The 24,517-nt window shown below is 38.0% G+C and overlaps 1 protein-coding gene across 13 annotated transcripts in view; it reads left to right on the top strand.

The window, feature by feature from the left end:
• rap1gapa (RAP1 GTPase activating protein a) overlaps positions 1–24,517 on the top strand; it is a 65,657-nt gene that overhangs the window by 13,263 nt on the left and 27,877 nt on the right. For 10 of the 13 annotated variants that reach the window (XM_015043734.1, XM_015043744.1, XM_015043724.1 and 7 more), the window contains exons 2-3: positions 9,635–9,670; positions 21,646–21,739. In XM_015043734.1, the coding sequence (XP_014899220.1) occupies positions 9,635–9,670; positions 21,646–21,739 (130 nt within the window). The other 3 variants (XM_015043769.1, XM_015043778.1, XM_015043792.1) reach the window with 3 other exon arrangements.

Raw genomic sequence — 24,517 nt, 5'->3', positions numbered from 1 at the left:
ACGTTTACTATTGTTTTGACAATGTTGTTTCTGTTGGTTATTAATAAACAGCATTTTTCAGAGCTACAAGCCTTTACAGCACTTCAGTGTGATCTGTTGTTTTAATATTACCCAGAAAGATGTGAAATGAGGGGCTAATGTGAGTGAGATGGATCCAATGGTGTTAGAGTCAAGGTTATTATAGTTTAATTATAGCAAAAACTGAAAAACTGAAAGATTTTAACTAAAAATAAAATGGTAAATAATGGGGAAAAACTATAACTAACTTGAACTATGTCATGCATTTATAAAAGTAACTAAAACATGCTATAATTATAGATACACTAGCCTTCATTTTTATAAATTTTTTATTAGCCTGTCAAATTGAAATTTATGTTTTTTTTTGTACACAAGCAGTTTGTCATTTTTCAGCGCTAATCCACAAAATGGCGACAGCAAAAGTTGTGAGGAAACACCAGTCAGTCAGTTGTTCAGCAATAATTGAATATAGTTTTTTGAAAATGGGAATTTATGTTGAGCCCAATCGATGTAAACATAATCGCAATACAATACTTTGACCTTTTTGAATTCTGTGCCTAAAAAGATTCCAAAAACTTATAAAAACTGAAGAAAAAATAATCAGTATTTACTATTTAATTGATAAAAACTAACAAACATATTCTAAGAGCTAATTAAAGCTAAATGAATTAGACCACATGTGTCAAATTGAAGGCCCGGGGGCCAGATCTGGCCCACCGTAGCTCTTTATGTGGCCCTAGACTCCGGATTACATGAATAAGTCACTCCAGTTTTTAACCATTCCACAAAATTCACATAAAATCGACAGATCCACAAATTCTTTCTGATTTTATTGCAATTCTTTTCCTCTGAATTGGTCATACACATTTTAAGTGACTGCTGCCTCACCCTTACTTGATGTCAAGTTATAGTCCGTGACCGATATGGCGATTAATAAAAAGTCTCGTTTAATATCATACATTAGTGCAAATACCCCTTACAAATGTTTCTAAATTAGCACCACAAAATCTGTGATAGTGAATACTGAAATAAATATATATTTATTGATATTTTAACAGTTTAATGGGGTCTATCAATACATTCTGGAACAACCAGCCCTTTAAGAGCATTCAGATTTTTGATATGAAATGAGTTTGACAAACAAAAAAGTCACGACAAAATAAGACTAAACTATCACCCTGGTTAGACGGCTTTTAAATTAAATTTACATTTGCCGTGGACTGCTAAAGAATCACATAGATGTATTTCAGGATGTCATTTATTGCCATAGACGGCACAGAACGATACCGTCTGAATAAATGTGATGTAGGACATGTGACCACAGGATTCTGCCGTTTGTGTGAAGTGAAGCGACATCACATGATTGGTCATTTCTCTGTCAGGGTTTGGATCCCCACCCCCTCATTCGCCTGTCAAACCTCCCTTTCCCCACAGTTGTGCTGCACTTTCTGTGTTTTTGCTAAAGGGATTTTGGACTGTCAACATATTTTTATCCAGATCCAGGGAGAAGTGTTGCCTGTAGAATTGTGTTGTCTCCTGCTTTCTGTCTGAATTGGTCCGTTCAATAAAACACTGAGGCGTCATGCTCGGTAACATGCGCTAAAAACAATGTTCACACTTTCTCACATGTTTTCTGCTGTTTGAAATTAGGATGTAAGCTTCATTAAAAGGTGAAAGAGGGAGGTCAGATTTTTTAAAACTGAGGGCTGTGTTGAGAATTTATGGGAAGTCAGTGTCTTATGTGCAGTTGGAAATTCTCTGAGAATCTTCGTTAGGATAGAACAGAGATTAATCAGATACGTTCATCCATCCTTTATAGTTCATAAGTTTACAGTAGATCAAGGGTGTCCAAACTTTTTGTCACAAGGGACAAAACTGTAGACTCAACTGTAGTCGCATGCCAAAAAAATCCAAATAAAATCAAACAAATAAAGACGCCCGATATTTATTGTAGAGCCAAAACGTGAAAGGGATTTTTACGATGGTGTATTAGGGAAATGGTAGAAAAAATAAGATAGATAAAAAAGATAGAAAAACGGAGTACATTTCTGCTAAAAACTCAGAAATTTTGTGATTAATCTCAGAAAATTTATAGAAAATTTTTGATGATTTAAATTAAAAAAATTTCAGTTTTTTTTCTAGGAAATCTCTGACATTACTCTCAAAATGTCTTTTTCTTTCGGCAGAAATGTACTACTTTTTTTTCTACAATGGTCCTAATACGCCATAGCAAAATTTGCACGTTTTCTGTATTAAAAGAAAGATAGTTTTACTGCTTTCAAGATTTGTGTGGGAGAATAATAAAGCAGCATAAAACATAGAGAAAAGTGTAAAAAAAATGTTCTCAGTTTTACTGTTAGGTGCTGAAGATGCTGTCTTTTGTTGTCTTCAATGTGTAGCTGTTATTGCAGATGCCAGGTAGGATTTGTGACCTTTTTACCATCGGCTTTTCTTGCAAACTGTTTAGTCCAAACTGTCAGATGATTTTAGAGATTCTCAGGTGGGTGCAGCACTGACCCTGATTCCTCCGGACTAATTAAAACCATGGGAAAAGGAAGTGACTTCAATGAATATTTACTTTTGCCAGGAGTTTAGCAGCATCAGATACCAGCAATGTTTCTCATTCTAAACTAGCATTGTAGCAGGACTTCACCTTTTTTTTTTTCTTTTTGCTTAAAAGTAAAACAAAGTGTTTTAGGCTACGTTCACACTGCAGCCTGAAGTAACCCAATTCCATTTTTTTACTTAATGCAGCGTGAATCTGATCTTTTCATAACGGTCTGAAGAACAAAATCCAGGCCACTTGGATATCCGATATGGGTGAAGTGAATCTGAACGGCCAGGTCACATTCATCCGACCTGACCGTCATTGATACTCGAACAACGTCACTATTTTGCGCCCTGATACGCAAAATCGGGAAGAAAAATAACTATGGCGGACGATGACGAGGGTGAAGTTGTTAATATGCAGCTCCAGTCGGACAACAACTTTAAAATCGTAAGCTACGCTCCACCGTTAGCATCCATGTTTACTTCCGCAAACACTGAGCACTTCTTTTTTTTATTATTTTTTATCGCGGTTGGAAAAACCCTGAGCACAGTCTCCATGTGTGACGTTATTGTGCCCTCTACTGTGCATGCGGGACACTTCAGGCTTCTCTGTGAACGTAGCCTTAGGGTCTGTTCACACTGCAGCCTGAAGTGACCCAATTCCAATTTTTTGGCTATTCCGATTTTTTTGCCGGGGCCGTTCACACTGCCAGTAAATGCGACCTGTATGCGTTCTGTAGTGTAAACGGGCAAACGACCCGAAAGTGTCCCGCATGCGCAGTAGAGGGCGCCATAGCGTCAGCGTTCTCAGTGTTCTGCCAACCGCCATAAAAAGAAGAAGGGCTCAGTGTTTGTGGAAGTAAACATGGAGGCTAACGGTGGAGCTTAGCTTACACATTTGAAGTTGTTGTCCAACCGGAGCAGCATATTAACAACTTCAACCTCATTATAATCCGTCATAGTTGTTGTTTTCCTTCCCGCTTGCGCGTATCAGGATGCAGAATAGTGAGATTTGTTGAGAATCAGTGACGTTCAGTTCGGATGAATGTGACCCGGATACGTGTCAGATATGGGTCACATTCTAAAAAGAATCCGACCTGTGCTGTTCACACTACCCTCAAAAGATCGGATACAGGTCGCATTATGTCAAAAAAAATCGGAATTGAGTCACTTCAGGATGCAGTGTGAACGCACCTTAAGTTAGCAACTGGTGGTGTATGAAAAGGTCCAAAATCCCAGGATGATTGGGTAAAGTTTAGTTAGATTATGACCTGTTTACTGTGTTTCTTACATTTTGGGTTAGAAAAGTCCTGAAGGAACATGCCACAGCGCCAGGTTTATATCCGAGTAATGAGTCGTGATTTTTAAGCTGGATTTCCTCGGGACCGCTGACCTACTTGCTGTAGGTCGCTGATTTGATGCGCGCTAATGGCCTCGACTAATTTTTAAAGTGAGGAAAATGTTTAAAAAGTTTGCAGCGAGAGGGAGGAAATCTCAAGCAGATGAAGTGGACTTACTTTCTTGTAAAGTGGCACAGCTGTTGCCACTGGTTGGTCTCTTTTTGAGCTTTCTCATCTCTGCTGGATGTTTGTTTCCATGACTACCACTTGGTAGGTTGATACCTTTCTAAGAGCAAGGAGGAACCATAATTTTTGGTGTAATATTTGCATGTATTGCCAAGTTTTTAAAATTTTGTCATTTATGTGGACTATTCTTACATCTCCCAGTGGGGTTAGGTGTAAAAACTTAACTCAAAAAGCAGATTATATGAATCCATTTGACTTTCCGTATAACATAATATGATATAAATTCCACTTTGTTACAGAAGTATTCACTTAACTTGCACTTTTTCACATCTTTTCACATTACAATCACAAAATAAATTATATATGTTTACTGGAAAAATAAATATGGTTCTTATTTTTTTTTCAAATATAAAAGTGTTTTTACTGCAACTAATTACCATAAAAAGAATGACAGAGGACAAAGCGAATATATAAAATCAAATTAGATCAAACTTCCTCCCTTGCATAAAAAACACGACAATGAAACAACAGCCAGATCTACAGTGGAAGGGTTTAGATCAAGTCACATTCATATGTTAGGATTGCCTAGTCAAAGTCCATCCATTTGAGGATGGACTTTGACTAGGACCTTAGTTGATAGATCAACTGAGGCCTATCATGAATCTCTTTGGGGGCTTCTGAGTAATTACTGGGAAACAGAAAAAGTATGTGACACTTTTCAGATTTCTATATATAAAAATTAAAAACTATTTATTATGATTTATCATGATAAATGTTTTTCATGATAAGAATTTTGATTTATCGTTGTCACAATAAATTACAGTTAATGATGTTAAAATTCTCCCAAACTGTCCACATTTTCTAGATGGATAGTTTTGCTTTTTTCTCCACCGTTTGTTCAATGAAAGCATCAGTAAATATTAATAAATTAGAAAATATGATTACCTCAGTTACTGTGTGCAGTTTAGTGATAAAAATCAGACTTTTTTATGTGACTGGTGTCCTGAAGAAGCAAACTGGAGATGGGAAGGTTTTTCCAGAGCCATAAAGTTCACTAAAAAAGAAGTAACAAATGTCAATTTTTTTTAATCAATTTCAGAATAACTTCAAAGTTATGCTTTGTGCTGTTCTGTCACATAAATTAAGTGGATTGTAGCTTTAAATGTGATATATGTGAGCACATCCAAGGGATAGGAGGACTTTTATAATTTATTTAAACACTTTATATATAACAGCTATTATCTAGAACCTACTTTCATTGGGAAATCATTTGTGCAGCAGTATCTCTCCTCTGTCTCAGCTGCTGAGTTCTATGTTTTTCTATTCACTCAAACTGTTTATTTAATATTGGAATACCAAGCGGGATTACCGCTTGGTATTTATTCCCGCTCTTTATTCCCGGCACACCCTGCTTGATCTCATTTTATGGGAATTTTGTAAAACTTGAGCAAGGATGAGTGGCAGAGGAGGAAGTTCAGAAAAATGTTTTTGCAAGTGATTCATACAAAAACAAACTTTCTCTCCAGACTTCAGTTCCCCTCTTACCTGCTTCCAGGCTCTGTTTCCTGTAACTAACTCTGTTTTCTGATAAGGAGGAAGTTTTAAGCTTTCATTTTATTCTTTTGCAAATTTCTCACCAGAAAAGGAGAAGTCCTAACTTTGCTTGCTTTTTTTTTTTTTTTTTACTTTTGGTTCCAGTCTCTCCTCTTTTTGGGTTTATTGTGATTGGCTACGGTTTTGCTTGTTATTGTTGAATGAATAAATTAGAAGCTAGTTTTTGCCGTTACTATTGTTCTTTGGATTCCTTTCATTCCACATCATTTAGATAATAAGTAGAAATAATTACAAAAGTTTGAAGAATTGCTTCATATTTCACTTTCATTTTCCCTTGAAGAAGAAAATTGCTCTTGCAGAACAAAAATATGTTTCATTTTAACACAACATATTCCCATATATAGGCCTGATTATTACTTCTGTCTTATTATAAATAGAAGTAGATGTTGAGCCACAGGGTTCTGTGTCTCAACATGAAGACAGATGATCTGTTAATTTGACGGTCTCAACATACGCTTATCCCCATTTAACCTCTCCATTTTTCACTGCCGTGAACTTCCATTAAAATAACAATAAATAATAAATAAATTCAGTCAGTCTGTTTAAGAATAATGAGTGGAAATGGCACATTGCTTTAGCTAACTGGTGTAAAAGTTGCTGGTGTGATCAGCAGATATGAAAGTGCTATAAAGGCAGACCATTTACAGTTAGTGCTGCCTTCCCTTCAAATTTGTCTTGTAAATTGAAACTCAGAACTGGAAATGACTCTGCTTCTGAGTTATAAGTCAGGGAATGATGGGATTTGCTGATTTTTTTTCCCCTTCAGTTTTTTTGTACATCAAAGCACTAAAAGAACATGTTTCCATATAAGCATTGTACAGTGCTTATTTTTCTACTAGTTTAATGCGACACAAGCTGTCAGGAGTACAAATAAGTTTACTGCTGAAACTTCACGTCAAAATACTTTAAAAATGACCATAGGTAGCTGCACGGTTGCCTGCAGAAAAAAAAACTTTACTTGCAGGTAAAAAGACTAATGTTCGTATACTTTTTAAGTAAGTGTAATTAGAAAGATATCAAATATCGCATTATGGAGAAGGTACGTGTCTAACCATTGGTAACCATGGAGATAGTGCCGCCCCCGTCATGTTAGCCTAGCATGTCTGGCCAAAGCTGGTTGGCATCTCGTTTTTTGTCTGTTTTATGGCTACTGCGGTTTAAGAGGAAATGCTATTTATGACATAGTGATATAAATAATGTGGTGTGAATTCAGGCAAAGTCGGTAATTTGATCAACACGTCAGGAGTGAGGAGGTATGAGTCGGTTTTTAAGCTAGCTGTTTAAAACATTTGTAAATCCAATCGTCTATGAGGCCCAACTGATTGATTTACGTTCACAGACTCGGACTCAAACAAGCAGAAGCTATGGTTAAACTGGCAAAAATAACTTGGGAAAACTATTTCTGTCGCTCTGTTCAATATGGTCCCTTATTCCGACGTGCATCATGGCGCGTCGAGTGATTAAGTGACGTGCAAACGGTCAATCAAACTAGAATTTTGTTGGAGACTATCAACTTTTCCATTAGAATCTGACTCAGAAGATCAACATTTTAATCTTATGAATACTACAGATCAACATAATCCCCAAATCATTCAGTCTCCTGAAAGATTTAGGTTTAACTTTAAGAATAAATACTTTTTTATTTAAACCAACCACCACCTTTCTTCTAAATAGTTGCATTTTGGAGGGGCCCAGGCAGTCTTGACATGAAGCTGCATTTAAGGAGGATCAAAATATTACAGTGATGCCAAGGAAAACCTGGAGTTCATCACAAATAATACATTTATACCGGTAGAAAGGTGCAAAAAGAACAACATTCACTTGTTATTGTCATTGTGTCGCATTTGCATGTCTGCTACACCAGCTGCAGCCATGAATCACCTTCATCACTTAGTGACTGTAAATATTAGGAAGGTTTCCTCTGTTTTTATCTCTGTGACATTTCTGTTGATAAAAGCATGAAAGAATGCTTTAGAGGTGTTTACAAAGCTAATCCTTCTGGATTGAGGGATTTTTCTTCTGAACATGCACTGCCATCTATTGGCAGAAAGTGGTTTTACATTTCCATCCTTCAAAGTCTCCCACACTAAATGATGATAATGTTTGTGGTGTGGGTGTTACACTGACCCATATTTATAGAACATTTATCAAAATCAGAGCCACAAAATGTTTCACAAAACAATTCATCTATAAAAAGACCCAGTTTTGCTATAAAAATGGCTTTTTTCAATAAAAGGACCAAGGAGAAATTTGAGGATTTTGTTTTGTTTCTCCAATTAAATGCTTTTTGACGATCAAAGAAAACTAGACATTCTCTGATAGTGTCATTTTGAAACAGATAATGAAGAGATTACAAGATCATCCCCATTTATGCATCAAATAGATGTTCCTAATGATGTGATATTTACAAAACTAAAAACAATGCAGCACAGGACGGAGTGTCTGTTGGCTGTTGATGCATTTATCTCATGAAAATGACTAGTAAAAAAAATAAACAATTTGTGAAAATTAATGGGAAGCAATTGTGGCAAGAATTCAATCAATACATAACAATGACAAAGCCACAAAAACGAATCAAAGCACGTAATATATGAAGACTTGGTTGCTAAAAGATGATGTTGAAAATATTTTGATATTAAATAAACAGTTTGGTGTCAAAATAAGAAAGATACAAATTGGGACAGGCTGTCAAATAAAAAAATGCTTAAAGTTGGGATTTAAAAGAGGGCAATGATTCGTCTGACCTGATTTCTTCTGGCAGGTCTTACCAGATCCTTGGAGTCTTGACTTCAAGTGCAGAAAGACCTCTGCCTGAAGATCTTAGCGCACGCCTGCACATACGGCTCAGAGATGACAAAAGAGGGATGCGACAGAGGCCATGAAAGGCCACAAAAGCAATCAGCATAATGAGATTTGGGGTCTGATTCAGGAACAGATGACACTTTTTTTTTCTGGTCTTGACAGTGAGTTATGAGCCTTACAGCTAAAACTCAACCAGGATAAAATTCACTTTGTCTTAAAAAGAAAAACACAGAGAAATAATCGGCATCTATTTCCTGAAAATGCGACTTCAACAGACGGCAAGAGGCAGTTCAGTGCAGCTATTTTATCTTTTTCAGATGAGGTTGGCTAAAATGTGTGCAATGCAAAAGCATTTCTCAAGTCTTTCAGGAGTCGCCTATGTTTCACTTCCTTGATACTCCCAGTAAATCAAAACCATATAACATTCCAGCTGATCTGAACTGACCCATGAAATCTTTTCTCCAGGGTTAATTTATGTGCCAGCAGGTGATGCTGATGTGCTTTTGATTGTCAATAAAAGTTTCATTGAAGAACTGCTTCAAGTGGTACGGAGGAGGATTAGTGCCACTGAAAAAAAAAAATCTGACTTTAGATTTCTAATTCTAAATCCAACATTAACATATAAAATGATCACATAACTACATCTTCTTTGTTATGGTATTTGTAAACTCCCACTTTATTTATACTAAAAGCCTGTCCTGAATCTCGGCTGGATTTGTTTGATGGTGCATAAACAATTTAAACAATTCTGATTATGAGAAAAAGGTTTTTCCCTCCAAAAAATGAAAATTCAAAATTTAAAAATACTTTATTGATTCCAGAGGGTAATAAAATATGCATCCTAACAAAAGAGCAAAGAATAAGAAGTACTGCCAAAAATCAGTCCAGGTACACAGCATCCAAAACAACAAGAAACAGTTGTCAAAACTGCGCATCATGTTTCTAGACATGATGCGCACGTCTAGAAACATTGTCCCTAATCCTCTTCTGTACAATGGAGCGTTTAAAATGCACTTTTTATCTGCTATTTTTAATCTATTTTAGAGTAAATAATCTGAAAGAGAGTGACAATGAAAACTATAAATTGAGTGTAATGCTTTTTCTGATTTGTGCTTTTTTTAAAGAGTGGACAAGACCTTCTCCAAGGCAAGAAGTATTTGGTGAGTACTTCATCGATTTCAGTCTAAATACTTTACAAATTCCTTTAAAAATAAAAAAAACCAACCCGGTTTGAAAAGGTTGTGTGTCTCTGGAGTGGAGTTCAGTGTCGGTGACTCAGACTGTCCTTGTGATGTACGAATGTGTGGATCTGTCCACCAGCTCCACTGTAAGTAAGACCAATGAGGCTGTGAAAGGTAGAGCGGATCAGTCCATGCTGCTGTTTGTGCAGAGCTGCCAAGGTTAGAGAGAGCCGTGTGTGACACACAGGCCGACAGGGATGTGAGCATGCACACGTCCCGCCGCCGCGGCAGGAACACAGCGAGGGAACCACTGAGTGGTACTTTACCACAGAAATCATCACACCTTCCCACTGGAATACAGATAGAGGGGGATCGCTCTTGACAGCCAGGCCTGAATTACTCAGTGACTGGCCCAGTTTGCACCGGCTAAAGCCTGTCTGTCCGTCAGCTGCAGCTGCCTCAAACCTAATGCCCGTATCGTCTCTATAGAAGGCAATAGAGATAGAGAGGAAGATCGAAAACTGAATACAAAACAGCACAGGAGATAAGAGAATGAAGAGGGAGGGAAGGATAAAAGACTGGGTGAGATGACTCCATGAAGAGAGAGGTCTGCTTTACATCAAAGAAGAAAAGTAGGATAATACAAGTCTCTCTTTAAAATTCAGAGAACACTGCAGGATGGATTGGTTGGCACCTTTCCACTGTGTCAATATAACCTTTTACCGTAACGGGAACAGATTCACAGGAGAAGCGGTGACTGCAAAACTTGTTGTTTGTGGCAACGTTTAAACCGCCTGATTACAGAGTCATCATCTTACAACAGAAAAGAATAGAAATGGCCTTTACTGTCGCACAAAAAGGAAATTCAGGTGTAGCAGCAGTAGCAAAAAAGGTCTTAAAGTGTTAAAAATATAAAAATAAGATTAACAAGATAACATAAAAATGACATATACTGTGAACGACCAAGCAAAAACAGCAACAACAAAAAAGTCGGATTTAACAAAAAATCAGAATTGAGCATTAAAAGAATCCAGGATTAGTTGAACACGTTGGCCTACATACTATGTTGCAATTTTCCTATTACCTAAAAAAATGCTGTTTGTGATACACCAAAACTCATAATTACTTCAAAAATGTACATATTTTGTTATATTTTTAACCCATGGAGGTCGCCATTTTTTCACCGATGGGTTGATGAGACAAATAATCTGTGAAAAGATCAATCTCAGCCACCTCCTCCCTGAGCTACTATTGCCGACTGAAGAAATGCACCACTCCCAACCAAAAACCACCAATCAGAGCCAGGAGGAGGGTCTTAGAGCTGTCAATCAACCTCATGTAGATGCTGTTTAATGTGCTAATTGCGAAGAAGCAACTCACCATTACAGGAAATCTCCGCCGTCATCAGTGGCCATGCTAATTAGCATTAGCAATCACAACAGCTATTGCTAGTTGGTGCATAGAAGAAAACAAGGGGGAGGAGGATATGTAAAAAATCTAAATTTTACAACGTTACATACTGCAGCTGTAAGGCTTAGGAAAGTAGGGACCTTGTTTCATTGTGAACTGTAATTTCTAATCTAAAGCTCAGCATGCTGCATGTGCTCTCAGCGGGTAATTGTTCTTAATCTGTTCCATGTATTCAGTGTCAGGAATTGTTCAGTTTTCTGGGTCTTATAGCTGATTAAATGTTAAATGACCATCTCCCATCTGGTGGGTCATACACAATAAATAGATGATCCTCCAGCCCTGTTTTCATGCTCTCCAGGGAGGGCTGTAATTGGTTGTAATCCGGTCTTGCTAAGCTCCCTCGATGGGAGGAAATGGGAGAGGAGGGTTAGTGTGGATAATGGCTACACTGAGACGTTCTCGGAGGGGCCTCTCTCCTTCTCTATCTCTGCTCAAATGAACATATATCCAGACACAAAGTGCACTCTGGCCCTTTGTCCCTGAAGCATGATGGATGGATTACTGGAGCTGGCTTCTCCCTGCCTGCTGTTTGAAAGAGCTCTGCTGATGCCGCTGCTGCCATACATGTGCTACTTACCGAAAGCATGGGGCTTAACTTTTGACCAACATTTTGGTGTCTCTTTTGCTGGAAATTAACAATTTAGACAAGACTTAAGAAGTTAGTATCCGTTTTCATGGGTTGGGTTGAAGTCCTAACTCTGATTTTCTCTTATCACTTATCAAGTTAAATACTGCCGCTTTCTGTCCAGACCTATTTTTTTAAGTCAAAAAATGTCCATCTTCTATTTTTAAAGGATTCTTGTTTTTGAATGGACTTCAAATTCAATTCCTCACACCTCTGATTGTGCTAATCAATACTAGAAAGGTGTCACTGTAAACACCTCTGTGTTTATGTTTACTGCCCGGTCTCCAAATATTCCTCTTCCTGCCACGCGTGAAGTTGTGACGGGTGTCGGTTCACTCGTTCACATCGGTCAGCGCACGTCTAGCTGAGCTGTCTGAAAGAGCGACCGTTGTGGGAGAGCACGCTGTCAAGGCCGATGAAGGCAAGACTTTCTCCTTGTGAGTCTCCTGCTGTCCGACCAAATATAGCACGGGAGTGACAAGCTCGCCCCTGGTTCTGCTCGTCTCAGTAATCCAAGTGCTGCCGTGTCATCCATCATCCGGGCACCAGTAACAGACGTCTTTAAAAAAACATAAAGCTCAGATGACAGCCGGCTACTGAAGGCGGAGATAAGAGCCAGACGACTACAGCTGGACGTTTGAAATTTATGTTATCGGAATTTTGCAGCTTTTCAGTTTTAAAGTTTTCGTCTTAACCCGCAGAAACTTTTGTTTGTACTGCAGAGATGTTTTGACTTGAGTTGAGACAAGGTATCCTCAGGTATTTAGGAGACAGGACCTGTCTCTTTATTGATGGCTCTGTCCTTCAGGTTATGTTCTTGGGGACACTATTTTCCTTTTGGAGCCGGTTTATTGACATGAAATATGAAGCGACTGGTATGGTAAGGCAGAGCGCTGAAGGACGTTTCATCTTTTCCACCGCAAACGAGAAAAAAAACATATGCCCTGTTTATCTTTATTAAAAGAAATGAGTATGTACTGCACACCAGTACCAGATTGTAACTTCAATATCACCAAACAACCAAAAGTGTTTGATAGCGAATATCTGTTTGACAGAAATGTCCCAGGGGGTTTCTTTCCAAAAAAATCTAAAGAGACTGGGAGTGTTAGAATCAGCATCATCTATTAGACAACAGATATTTGTTGTGAAACATGGCTTCCTGTGGTAGGAGCTGCAGGTTTTGATGAATCCATAAAAAAAACCCTCACCACACTGTTTATATTCCCTTGCACTTAAAGTGAGGCCAGGCCTTTAAAGATAATTTGATTTCGCAAACCTTGCCTCAACAATCAAAACCAATGGGCTCCACTAAGAAGCTGCCAAGCACTCTGAAAATTAAAGTAATTGATGCCTGCAAGGTGGGAGACACCTAGAAGAAGACAGCAAAGTGTTGCAAGGAACCCGTCTGCTCAGGTCCTAATGCTATTAAGAAATCGGAGACTTGTGCTTTGGGAGATTGTGAAGACTTTATGATGAAGCTGCTTGCAGAATTGCAAAGAAGGCAAATAGAAATCCACATGAATCCATGATAGTCTTAGGACAATTTAGTTACTTTTCCACATTATTAATATTATTTTTTTTTATTTTGCCATCATATATATGCAAAAATATTTTACTTTTTTGACAGGTTCTTTAGGAGAAAGCTCTTACAAATATATCCATAACCTTTGAGATGATCTACCTTTGATCACATTGCAACCACATATTTTAGTGTTTAGTCACATAAGATTTTTGATTCCTTAAGAAGACGAAAAATAATCTTAACAAGAAATCTAAACAATCACCTTTTATTGGTTCTGTCATTTATTTAATGACCTCCAATATGACCTGATTGCGTCAATAAACAAATTTTAAAATAACTTTTTACCATAAACATGCTTCGTCGAAATCCTTTACAGTACATCAACCTTCTAGTTTCATTATCTAGCTCACATGCTGCATGATTGTCAAAACAATCACAATCAAAGCCACAGCAGGGCTCAGACAAACTGCAGAGAAACCTTGGTGGGGGTGCAGAGTTCACTTAAGTTTGGATGTGACTGGCACTCCTTTTTTTTGCCTTGCAAATGTCCTGATTAAACCAGATAATTTGTTTAAGGGTGAGGAGAGGCAGGCTTTAAAGCATTTAAACCCAGCAGGGAAAGCCTTTAACGTCATGCTGCTTGAAAACTTATAATTAGGTTTATTTATTTAATGTAAAACATTTATGTAACACTATTAGTTCATGGCTTGAAAAAGTGTTAATATCTCTTAATGTTTTCCAGTTTGTCATCCTACAACCACAAACATCAACACATTTTTTTTTTAGAGAATTTACATGACAGACCAAGACTGAGTAGTGTGTATAAATTAAAGGAAAATGATACATGGATGAAAAAAATTCTCCGCAAATTCAAATATTTAGTTAGCTTTACTCAGATACCCCTAAATAAATTCCAGTGTAACCAGCTGGCTGGACAAATCTCTTAATTGGTAAATTGAGTCCATTTATGTGTAAATTAATATCAATATAAACCCAGCTGTCCTCTGAAGGCCTCAGAGGTTTGTTAGCTGACATTAGCTAACAATCTAATAAGATTTAGGAACATAGCCAACACGTCACTGATAAAGTTTTCTTCTCAAAATGGAAAGAGTGTGACACGAATAATTTGACGAGGTCAAGGAGAATATTAATTAAATTTAAATTATTTAAATTAAATTAAATTTTATTGGTCAGTTTTACTTTTGTTTATTTGGCGGCTTGCTGCTGTTTCTGTAAGCCAGGTGTGGCTATATGGTGTCTATGCAGTAAAGCTAGTTAAAAATGAATAACCAGACTTTGAACCCTCCTGCAGTTTGAGGCGTGAACTTTTTACCGTGTGTGGTTCTGGCGGGGTCGCCGGTTTAGAAAGAGCAAATGTTTATGTATTCAGATGTAAAGCTGTTAAAAACTAAATCTTATAAAACAACATCCCTTCAGTTTTGCTTCAACATCCATGGCCTGTTGCACAAAACCCCAATAAACTACATAACATTTGTAGCTTAAATGTGACAAACAATCAAAAAACTAAACATTACTTTTGTAAAAGCTCTTTATGTGCATAAGGAGAGGAAGTAAGAAAACTTTTCTGGGGTGATGCTCCGTGCTGTTTCGCAGCATGCCTCCTGTGACTCATTATTGTTTCTCATACCTCAGTCCCCAAACCCTCCTCCACTCCTAAGGCTCACAAGTACTAATTAAATCTCTCCTCATAGCAAACATGCACTTGTTAATTAAGTCAACTTTAATTTTTTTCTTGTATATATATATACAATTCCAGTAAATCATTGACACTTGTTTCACATTAAGCACACATCCTGACTCTTTTGTTTGTTTGAATTACGGGATCCAGCGAGCTTTAGCATCATTTGAGCTTCAGTCTCAGAGGATGTTATCTAACACATTTTGATTGAGAAAAGCTTCTCAAAAGCTGAAACTGAGAGGTGAGGCGAGGATGCAGGAGGTGTATGATGGGAAAACTTTGGGACAGGAGCGATTCTCCAAGGATCCGAGCAGAGGGGAAGGAGCAGGGGCCATTTCACCGGGCTAATGGGATGGGAATCCCTGATAGCGTGGTCAGGCGGAAGGGATTACCTCTGGGTCTCTGCAGAGGACACGGAAACAGGAGGGTGCTGTCAGTTTAAAACCAACTATCCGTGTCCACACGAGCAAAACACAAAGCTCTACAAGACTCTGTCTTTTTGTTTTCTATTTTTATATTATTTTTGTATTTTTTATTTATTTTTTTGTATGATGTGAGTAATCTGTCCCAGAATTGGTATGAGCCCGCCGCACTGATCCATGGCAAAACTCCAGCTAAATTTAATAAGGTTTTAGGCAGGGCATTCTTATTAGATCATGCTTTTTTATCTATAAGCTCAAAGGACTCAATCAACCCCTCCAAATTTTGGCCTGCTTTTTAAGAAAATTAAAAAGACAACCCTCTACCTCGTTTTACGAATACAAAATTACTGGAAACTGACAAATTGTTAGGCTTGTTTCAATTTTACAGCTTACTTTCTAATCCATGAAGCTTTGGATGACACCAGCAGTATTTGTTTGTTTCCGTACGCAGCAGCTCCTATTAGAGCCCGGCATGAGGCTGTGCTGTAATCCCTTATTATCTGCTCATGTCTGACACACAAAACGCACACCGCACACACACCGGACCTCGGATCAGGTACCGACTATAAAAGGCCGCCTGAGGAGCAGAATGACGGGAAAAGGTTCGGCATAAAAAGACACAGCTTCTGACATTAGTCGGGGGTCTCGTGGGAACTGTGGATGTCAGATTAGTGCAGGAAACGCACATGCTCACAGAGGATTTCATCAGACTCATTATAGTAATTAAAAACCTCCCCACTCAGGGATTCTCATTCTGCACAATGAGCTTTATGGAAGTTGCAATGCTTGTTCAACCTTTGGGAGTTTAATGTTAAACAAAATTGCACTGTTTCACATACTTGCTTTGAAGAAATGTGTAAAAATAATTGTTGGCACTGCAGGAAAAGACATGTGAAAAGAAGCCTTGAAATAAACCATTATAGTAAGTAGCATTAAAAAAAAAACTTTCACAGTAATTTGTGCCTCTGAGAATCATTTAATAATAAATATTTGCTTAACTTTTTAAAGTCGATCTGTGTTTATAATATTAATCTGCAACTTTCTGTTTTCCTGGGATTTAAAAATGATCCAACGGAGAGCCCATTTTCTTTTAACAAAACAACTCGTATGTCATGACAATAATCCCGTACTAACATAAATTCAGAATGGTTTCAGGCATAAAGCAAGGCAGTTGGTAGGAAGAAAAAATGGTCAACAATCCTCTGTACGCTCAAAAGTATGTGAAAAGTTATCGACCCGTTGCACGTGAAACGCAGCCCGCTCCGCCATGACGGATGTAAAAACAACCAACGCGCTCCTGTAATGCCTGTCAAAAACCGCACATATGGCAGCCTAATATCGCTTTTATTCAGTTGATTTCGCAGTAAAAATTGTCACAGGTTTAATAATGACCGCGCAGCAACCTTCGATGTAATCATGGATCTCTTATACAAGGTAAGAAGACTAACGTTTCTGTACTTTATAAGTAAGTATGATTCGAAAGATATGAAATATCGCATTGTGGAGAAGGTTCGAATCTAACCGTTGGTAACCATGGAGACAGTGCCGCAACATCATGTAGCCTAGCATGCATGGAAAAAACTGGTTAGCTTCTCGTTTCTGTACGTTTCAAGGACGCTTCATTGTAAGGAAAATACTGTTTACGACATAGTGATATAAATGATGTGGTGTGAATTCAAAGTCGGTAATTTGATCAACACATCAGGAGGGAGGAGGTATGAGTCGCTTTCTAAGCTAGCTGTGTCGGACTTCTGTAAGTCCCGCCGTCTATGAACCCCCCATCCAGGTGTGTTACGTTCACAGACAAATTTGCTGGACTCGAACAAGTAGAAGTGACGAATAAACCGACAAAACAATCCTCACTTTCGGCGTCCGTCATGGCGCCTCGAATGACATTCGGTTAATAAAATTCTGGAGTACTTAGCATCCCAGAACAAGAATCAAACATGGAGGACCAACATTTAGCTTTATACTTTACTAATCTAGAACAAACTTAGAAAATACTATCTACTTAGCAACCCTGAACAACTGGAACATTTTAAAGTCTAGTTTTTCTTTTGCTTTGCTTGTTATTGTGCTTGTGTTGTTTTTCTTCTAATTCATGTAAAGCACTTTGAACTGCCTTGAAGTGCTATATAACTTCTTCATCTTCTAAGTGTTATGTAGAAATAATTGTAATAAAAACGTTTTTCACCTGATATGTGATGAAAAATTCGTATATTTTAAGGCTTTTTACAAATACTACCAGTGGTACCAATAAATGTAACCATGACTGTGTTTTTATAATCATGAATGGTCATGTACATGTGTGTTTTTCCAACATGTAGCCCATGTTGGTTGCCCTAGCAACAGCTCCTCCAAGCTCATGAGACAGCATGGGATTGAAGGCTAGCCCCTTTCCCTCAATAATCCCTACTTTCCCTTTCCGAGCAGCTGAAATGGGGGGAGGGTCGCTACTTTGACGGGTGGAAGGACAGCAAGTATTATAGGCTCAGTGGGACTGTAGTGGAGCTTCAGGTTTCAAACATGAATGAAGGATGTAGACGCCATGTAGGAAAAGACAACTAACGAGTGTAGATGCGTGTTTAGGAGTGTGTGTGTGTGTGTGTGTGAGAGAGAGAGAGTGGTGAAGAGGAGAGGGTTGTGAGTGGGAGGATTGAGAGGAAAGGAGGAGAGTAAGGGAGGATGCTGGTTGGAAGTATATTGCAGTCTGAAGAGCTGAGAGTGAGGCCAGCAGGTGAGCGACGGATGAGGAGCGAGTGAGTGAGCGGAGCGGAGCAGCAGAGACAGAGAGGATCACCGAGCTCAGGCAGGAGGAGGGGGAGGCTCAGACGGTGAGTCATCGGTCCAGAGTGCGGGTCGCTGTCCGGACTTCACCGGGAGCGCCTGGCTTTCTGCAGCCACTCTCTCTCTGTGTGAGTAAGTTTGCAGCTCTGCTCTGAGCTGGACGTCAGGCCGTCCCCATGATTCTCCGGACGGTTTTCATGCTGCTCTCGTTAACCAGCTGGGGTGTGTTATGTAATTTGAAGTGGTGTTTGTGCAGCGAACCGATCTGGGCTCTTGTGGTGCAGCTCACGTTTATGAAGAGGGAGTTTGAAGTTGAGATTTTTAACTCTCGTTTTGATCTTAATCTTTCTAATAATTTGTTTTCTCCAGTTTGTCTAATTTTATGAGTGCAAGTTTGCACCAATATTTCCTTCACAACATATTCTTTAAATTGACTTAGAGTCATAAATGTACCCTTAATGTGTGCATGCAGACATTAGTGTCTCTGTGTTCTCCATCGATCTGCGGAGGATCAGTGAGAATGAAGAGTTCAGGGCAGCTGATGCCCGGTGGTATTGATCTCCCGCCGGGAGAGCTGCTCGGGAAGATGTGGTTTCTTGTTATCTTGAGAACCGGATCATGTTCAGAATTGTTCCCATTTCATTTGGATGCTTTCTTGATTGCACAGTCGCTCGTTGTGTAATAGCTTTGAGGCAGCGCTGGATGTTAATGATTCATGCTCTGTTTTCTTCACCTACATTTGAATCTGAGTGCACTCAACAAATGTGAGCCCAGATTTAAATCAGTGTTTGTCTTTTCCACAGCCTCTGCAGCAGCTCCAAGCATTCCCTCTGCCGTACCGTCATTGTATTCTTGAAGAATTAATCGGTTTTGGCTCAAAAGCGTTCATTTCTCAAGAGGTTGTGCTCTGAATATTACTTTTTCTGGAGTGCACAACACCTTCTACATGCAGGGAAAATGATATATTTTCACTGCCGGGGCTTCAGCTTTCTTTCATCATCAAAGACAGCAATATTTAGATTCAGTTTCTATTATTAATGCATCAGGATAATTTCAGGTCGTCTTTCATGCTTTTTTAAACTGACTTAATTCATTAAACAAACTTCAGCAGAAAGTGGCCCCCTGTCAGTGCACATTCATCAAAGTTGTTGTGGAGAAAAAGCCAACCTGGTTAAGTTTAGAACAAAGGATGCGTGAAAACGGCTATGCCATCAGCAATTTGCAACTTGACTGAATTAGAGAAGAGAGAAAACTTTTGAATAAATGTGAGGCTTTTCATGTTGTGTCCCCTGGTAGATTAAGTATTTTTATTTGCAGCTTTTTAAACTAAAAGAAAGGTGGGGAAAAAACACCCAGAAATGTTTAGTATTTTAATTTTGTATAAGCAAAAAAATGCTTGAGTAACACAAATACATACTGTTAATTAGTCACAAAGGTAAAAGACAAAAATTTAAATTAGAATTCTGTGGAGGACGTCTGAAATAAAATTTTTATTCAGTCTTTGTTGTGCTTGGATTTTAGCTGATGATAATTTCTCTTTAGAAAACATTTGTAATAAAAATATCCGTTGGTCATCTACGCCTTGAGCAGTTTTTAAATATGTATGTTAGGAGCAGAGGCAATGTGACTCCACATTGTGGGAGAGCAGTTGGTGTTGCTGTTTTATTTTAAAACAAGGACAACTGGCTCTAGCATATGACATTGCTGATTAGTGCGCTTAGCACTGTGTGTCTGGTTAGAGTGGTTAGTGTGGCTGGCACGGAAAAAAATACTATTTCGTATCCTCCTTGCATTTCAATGACAGTGGGAGATATGCTGCCTTGGATAAATGGAGCTACAGCATTGACTTACTAATCATTTGCACCAACTACTTCAAGCTGCAACAGTTTTTTTTTATTTTTTTTACTTTTGCTGCTTTCATCTACCAAACTTCACAATTGCAGCAAAGAACAACATTACATAATCTCTCCCAACATTGTGCAAATACTCTGTTTGTGCTGAGGAGGGTTCACTCACTTTGGGATTCTCAAAAATAAAAGTGAAACTGGAGGCGTGACCTACTTTTTGATTAATTTAGCAAATAATTATCTGAGTTCTTGAAACTGAATTTGCTGGTGCTCAGTTGATGATATATAAAATACAACAAGAGAGTTATGTCACAGCAAAATTATTGAACCGCGTTTTGACACAGCTATACACTGTGAATTGATCCCAACTATTTAAATCAGGAGTTCATCAAAACACACATACCAAAATTTTATGTTTCACCAAAACTGCTTCACTTCCTCACATATTGACCCATATAACTATATTTGATATGTCAACATACATCGACAAGATAGGAAAAAGAAAGGCAGTACCTTAACCCTATGTTTAAGACTTACGATATCTAATTCAAGCATGTGCTGTCGCAGATGTTTAAGACGCAAAAGGATAAAATAAAGCAACTTTGCAGTATTTGATTCTGCCTTTATATTTTCTGTTGAAAGCCTCATTCTGTTGCAAACTCAAACTGCAGACACATCTCCACATGTTTTACTATATATGACATTATTTTCTAAACCTCATTAATACTGAAAATAGCTATGTTTGGGACTTCCTCACTGAGTATCAGTCAAATCAAGTCACTTCAGCAACAAAGCAGTTATAATAATGTCAGAAAGTCACCAAAACAATTAGTAAGCATCACATTTCCTCAAATGCCGCTATCTAAATAATCAATACACACCAAATGTGTTAATCAGTATTTGATTTTCTACTTATGTGACTTTCAGAATCGTTTAAAGACGGTTACAAAGTCAGTCTTCTATCACCTGAATAACATTTCCAGGATTAAAGAATTAATATCCCAGCAAGATCTAGAAAAACTCATATAAAACATGTGTTTATCTTTAGCGTGTTGATCTTTTGATTCTACATGCTTGGTTCTGGTTCTGGATCTGCAGAGCAGTCTCTACAGCAACTTGGTGGTGCTTAGCTTGGTGCTGTCACTGACCAGAAAAAGAACAGACATTTACATTTCCGAGAGGACGGTTATCCATCAGGGTTAATCCAATGAAAAAATTGCCTAGTTCCAGCCACCAGACTGTTTCTTATGGTATATCTTGTTAAAAATAAATAAAAATGTTCAAAAATAAAACATTCAAAATACATCAGATCAACATAAAAAGATTTAGATAGCCGTGGTCCGTAAATGAATGATTCGGGATCTACACTGACATGAAATGAATAGTTTCCGGCTTTTATTACAAATTCAATTCCAATTTTCAGTTTGTCTAAATTAAAGAAGAAAGCCTCCAGCCAGAGCAGTGTTTCAAACACAAGTGCCTGTTCTGGTAACCTTCCCCATGACATTACCTTTCGCTGTTCGATCTCAGACTAAGTGACCTTTTCTGACCAGATCTTTTTCTTGCATCTGTCTGATTATAGGAAACAAGATGGGGCTGACCCCCGAATTTCTGCACCAATAGAGCCCCAGCTGTTGCAGCCTGATCTGACACACAGCACCTCACCTCTCCACAAGGTAGGGAGGGGGAACCCAAGGGCATTAAGTCTGAACTGTGACCCCCTGACCTTATCTGTGTGACCCCCTCTGTCTGTAGTCCTTTGTTATTATCAGTCTCTTCACATTCTGTCTCGTGTTCTTTTGTCTGATGTGCTTTTTAGTCCTGTCGTATAGCTTGTGTAATTAAAGCACACAAAGCTCTGTGGCTGCAATTATTATGTTTGACTGACTCAATTAATAAAGGCCTATTTTTAGCAGGACATAGTCAGCCTCACGCTGACAAATTTTCACTCCAAGCTGAACAAGCATGATTCCATCAAAGCCCACAAGTCACAGCCCATAACAGGACTTGTCTTTTTTTCATTTCAAAAGACATTGTCACCCATAACATCATCAGTCATGTGCAACTAAAATAGATCGCAGCTGAGGCGGATTCAGTTTAGAGTTTAGCTGATTGTCAGTCCTAAAAATATATCGCAGGGCCGGATGTATTTGTTGGCACCGCTTGTAATGATGGATAGAAGCCTAAAAATTGATTTGGCTTTCATTTCAGAATATTTCATAAAAATCCAACCTTTAATTTAGGCATATTTAGTTAAATGCTAATTAAAAAGTAGAAATTGCCACGTGATCAGTATCATTAGATAATACGTCTGGTAGGATATTCAGTCATTTCAGTGAACTTTGACCCAGAACCACATGGCATTCTGGGGGATGTAAGCAGAGGAATGACTTAACCACTCAACCTATTCACGCTCTGCTAGCTAAGCAAGCTTGGTGACATCAACTCACTCTCTTGCTCTTTGGTTACCTAGCAACTCATTCTCTTTGGTTACCTAGCAACGACCTGTTGAGTAACACGTTTTCATGCCTCATGACTGCTTTCTGGAGTAGTGAAAACTGTGGACAAAATATGATAGGTTTTGTTTTAAGTAATTCACTTAATTAAAACAAAAAAACCCAATAAATAGTTATTATGGTGACACGTTTTTCAGCCATATTGTCCAGCCCTTCATTGAAACTGTCAAGGACAAAGCAGACTTTATTCCTTGAGCTGTTAAGACTATAATCTCTACTTTAGTGTCTTTATATTTCACCTCAGACATATAATTTTGACTTTTTGAATAAATTAGATGTGGAAAGAAATACCTGCCAGGGGTATTTTGTGAAAATAAAAATTAGACGGAGCTACACTGTGGTGGTGATCGTAAGCGGATAACATCTCAGTTATGTCAGATTGGTTTTCTAAAGGATTTTCACACTATCCAACATTTCTCACAACCTGACTTAATCTGTGCGTAGCAGGGGGAGTGGAGAGAAAAAAGGATTAGGAATGGGAGGCATTTGAAACTGGGTTGTTGAACAGTCACTCTTGATCCCTGCAGCACTCTGAAGGTATCTCACACCTGCTAGTCTCGTTATGCAACTAGGAAGGATATTTGAAACCTCATCTTTTTGCAGGTTTTTGATAGCAAAACAGTAGAGAATGTGGTTTAAATTAATTTATTTTATTTATAAATTACTTCAGTTTGTGGAATACACATAAACTTAATAGGGCAAGACTCAGGGATTGTATCAGTTTAATCAGAGCCCTGCAAAAAAAAAAAAAAAAAAAAAAAACAGGTCAATCTGCAATTAACCCCACCAGGTCTTACATAGTTGAACTAGTGTTATACTTTGTTTCATGAAGACAAACAAAGCCATCTGCATTCTTTAAAAGTTTTTTTTTCATGTCAAAAGCTTTGAATGTCATGAAAATAATTAGCTGTTTTACATAAACCTCAGTCGTTAACCTCTACTTTGCTTTTCGAGGAAGTTTCATGATTCAACCCAACTTCATTCAACCGTCTGTGTCAGATATTATTTAAGCAAATTGCAGTAGTTCCACCAAATATATTTTGCTTCAAAGAAAACTATTTCAGCTGGATCTGCTTCAGGAAGAGTCCTAATGATCTCTGTGAGGCTGCAGAGAGTTGCAGCTGAGACATCAGGAGGGTGGAGGTGGCGTTGTGCGTGTAATCTGTGCGTTGTCATAATGACGATCCTATTAGCTCTCATAATGAAAGGTTTCAGCTCTCACACCTGCTGTCTATGCTGGTCCGACTCCCCAGAGATCCTCCCCCACTTCCTCCTCTGTGTCCATCACTGCAAAATGACACAGCTGCTGCCGTCTCCTCGCTATTCAGCATGTTTATACATACAGTGTCTTGCAAAAGTTTTCAGACCCTCACGTTTTGTCATATTTATTTATTTATTTATTTATTTATTTATTTATTTATTTATTTATGTCAAACAGGTTTCTTTAAAATAAAGACAAGTAGCCAATAGGACAAGAGAAACCTGGCGTACATAACCAAGAACAAAAATAGTTTACTCATCACTACTTTTCTGTTTAAAAAGGAGTAGGAAGAAGTTATTTATTTATCTCAATTTCATGAAATATTTAACTTACTGACTCAATAATTATCATAAATTTGTATATTAAAAACATGATTTGGTTTTAATTTGCCAGTTTGATTTACTGTGCTAAATAAGCTATATTACATAAAACAGAATGAATACAAACTGACCCATAATAATAATAATAATAATAATAATGACAATTGTGAATAACAACCGGACATAATTACTAGGGCTGTAGTGATACAATAATCTCACGATACAATACGATACACAATATTCTGCTCACGATACGATATATATTGCAATATTCAGCAAACAATACAATTCAATGCACTTTTGCGATTTTCTGAAAGATTTTAGAGGGACAGAATGATTTTGGTGACATTTTGTGAC

This window comes from Poecilia latipinna, unplaced genomic scaffold, assembly GCF_001443285.1.
Source record: "Poecilia latipinna isolate Pla-1442-1.1 unplaced genomic scaffold, P_latipinna-1.0 Scaffold36, whole genome shotgun sequence".
Taxonomy (NCBI): domain Eukaryota; kingdom Metazoa; phylum Chordata; class Actinopteri; order Cyprinodontiformes; family Poeciliidae; genus Poecilia; species Poecilia latipinna.
Note: the sequence above shows the minus strand (reverse complement) of the source record. Positions and strands in the feature narration are given on the sequence as shown.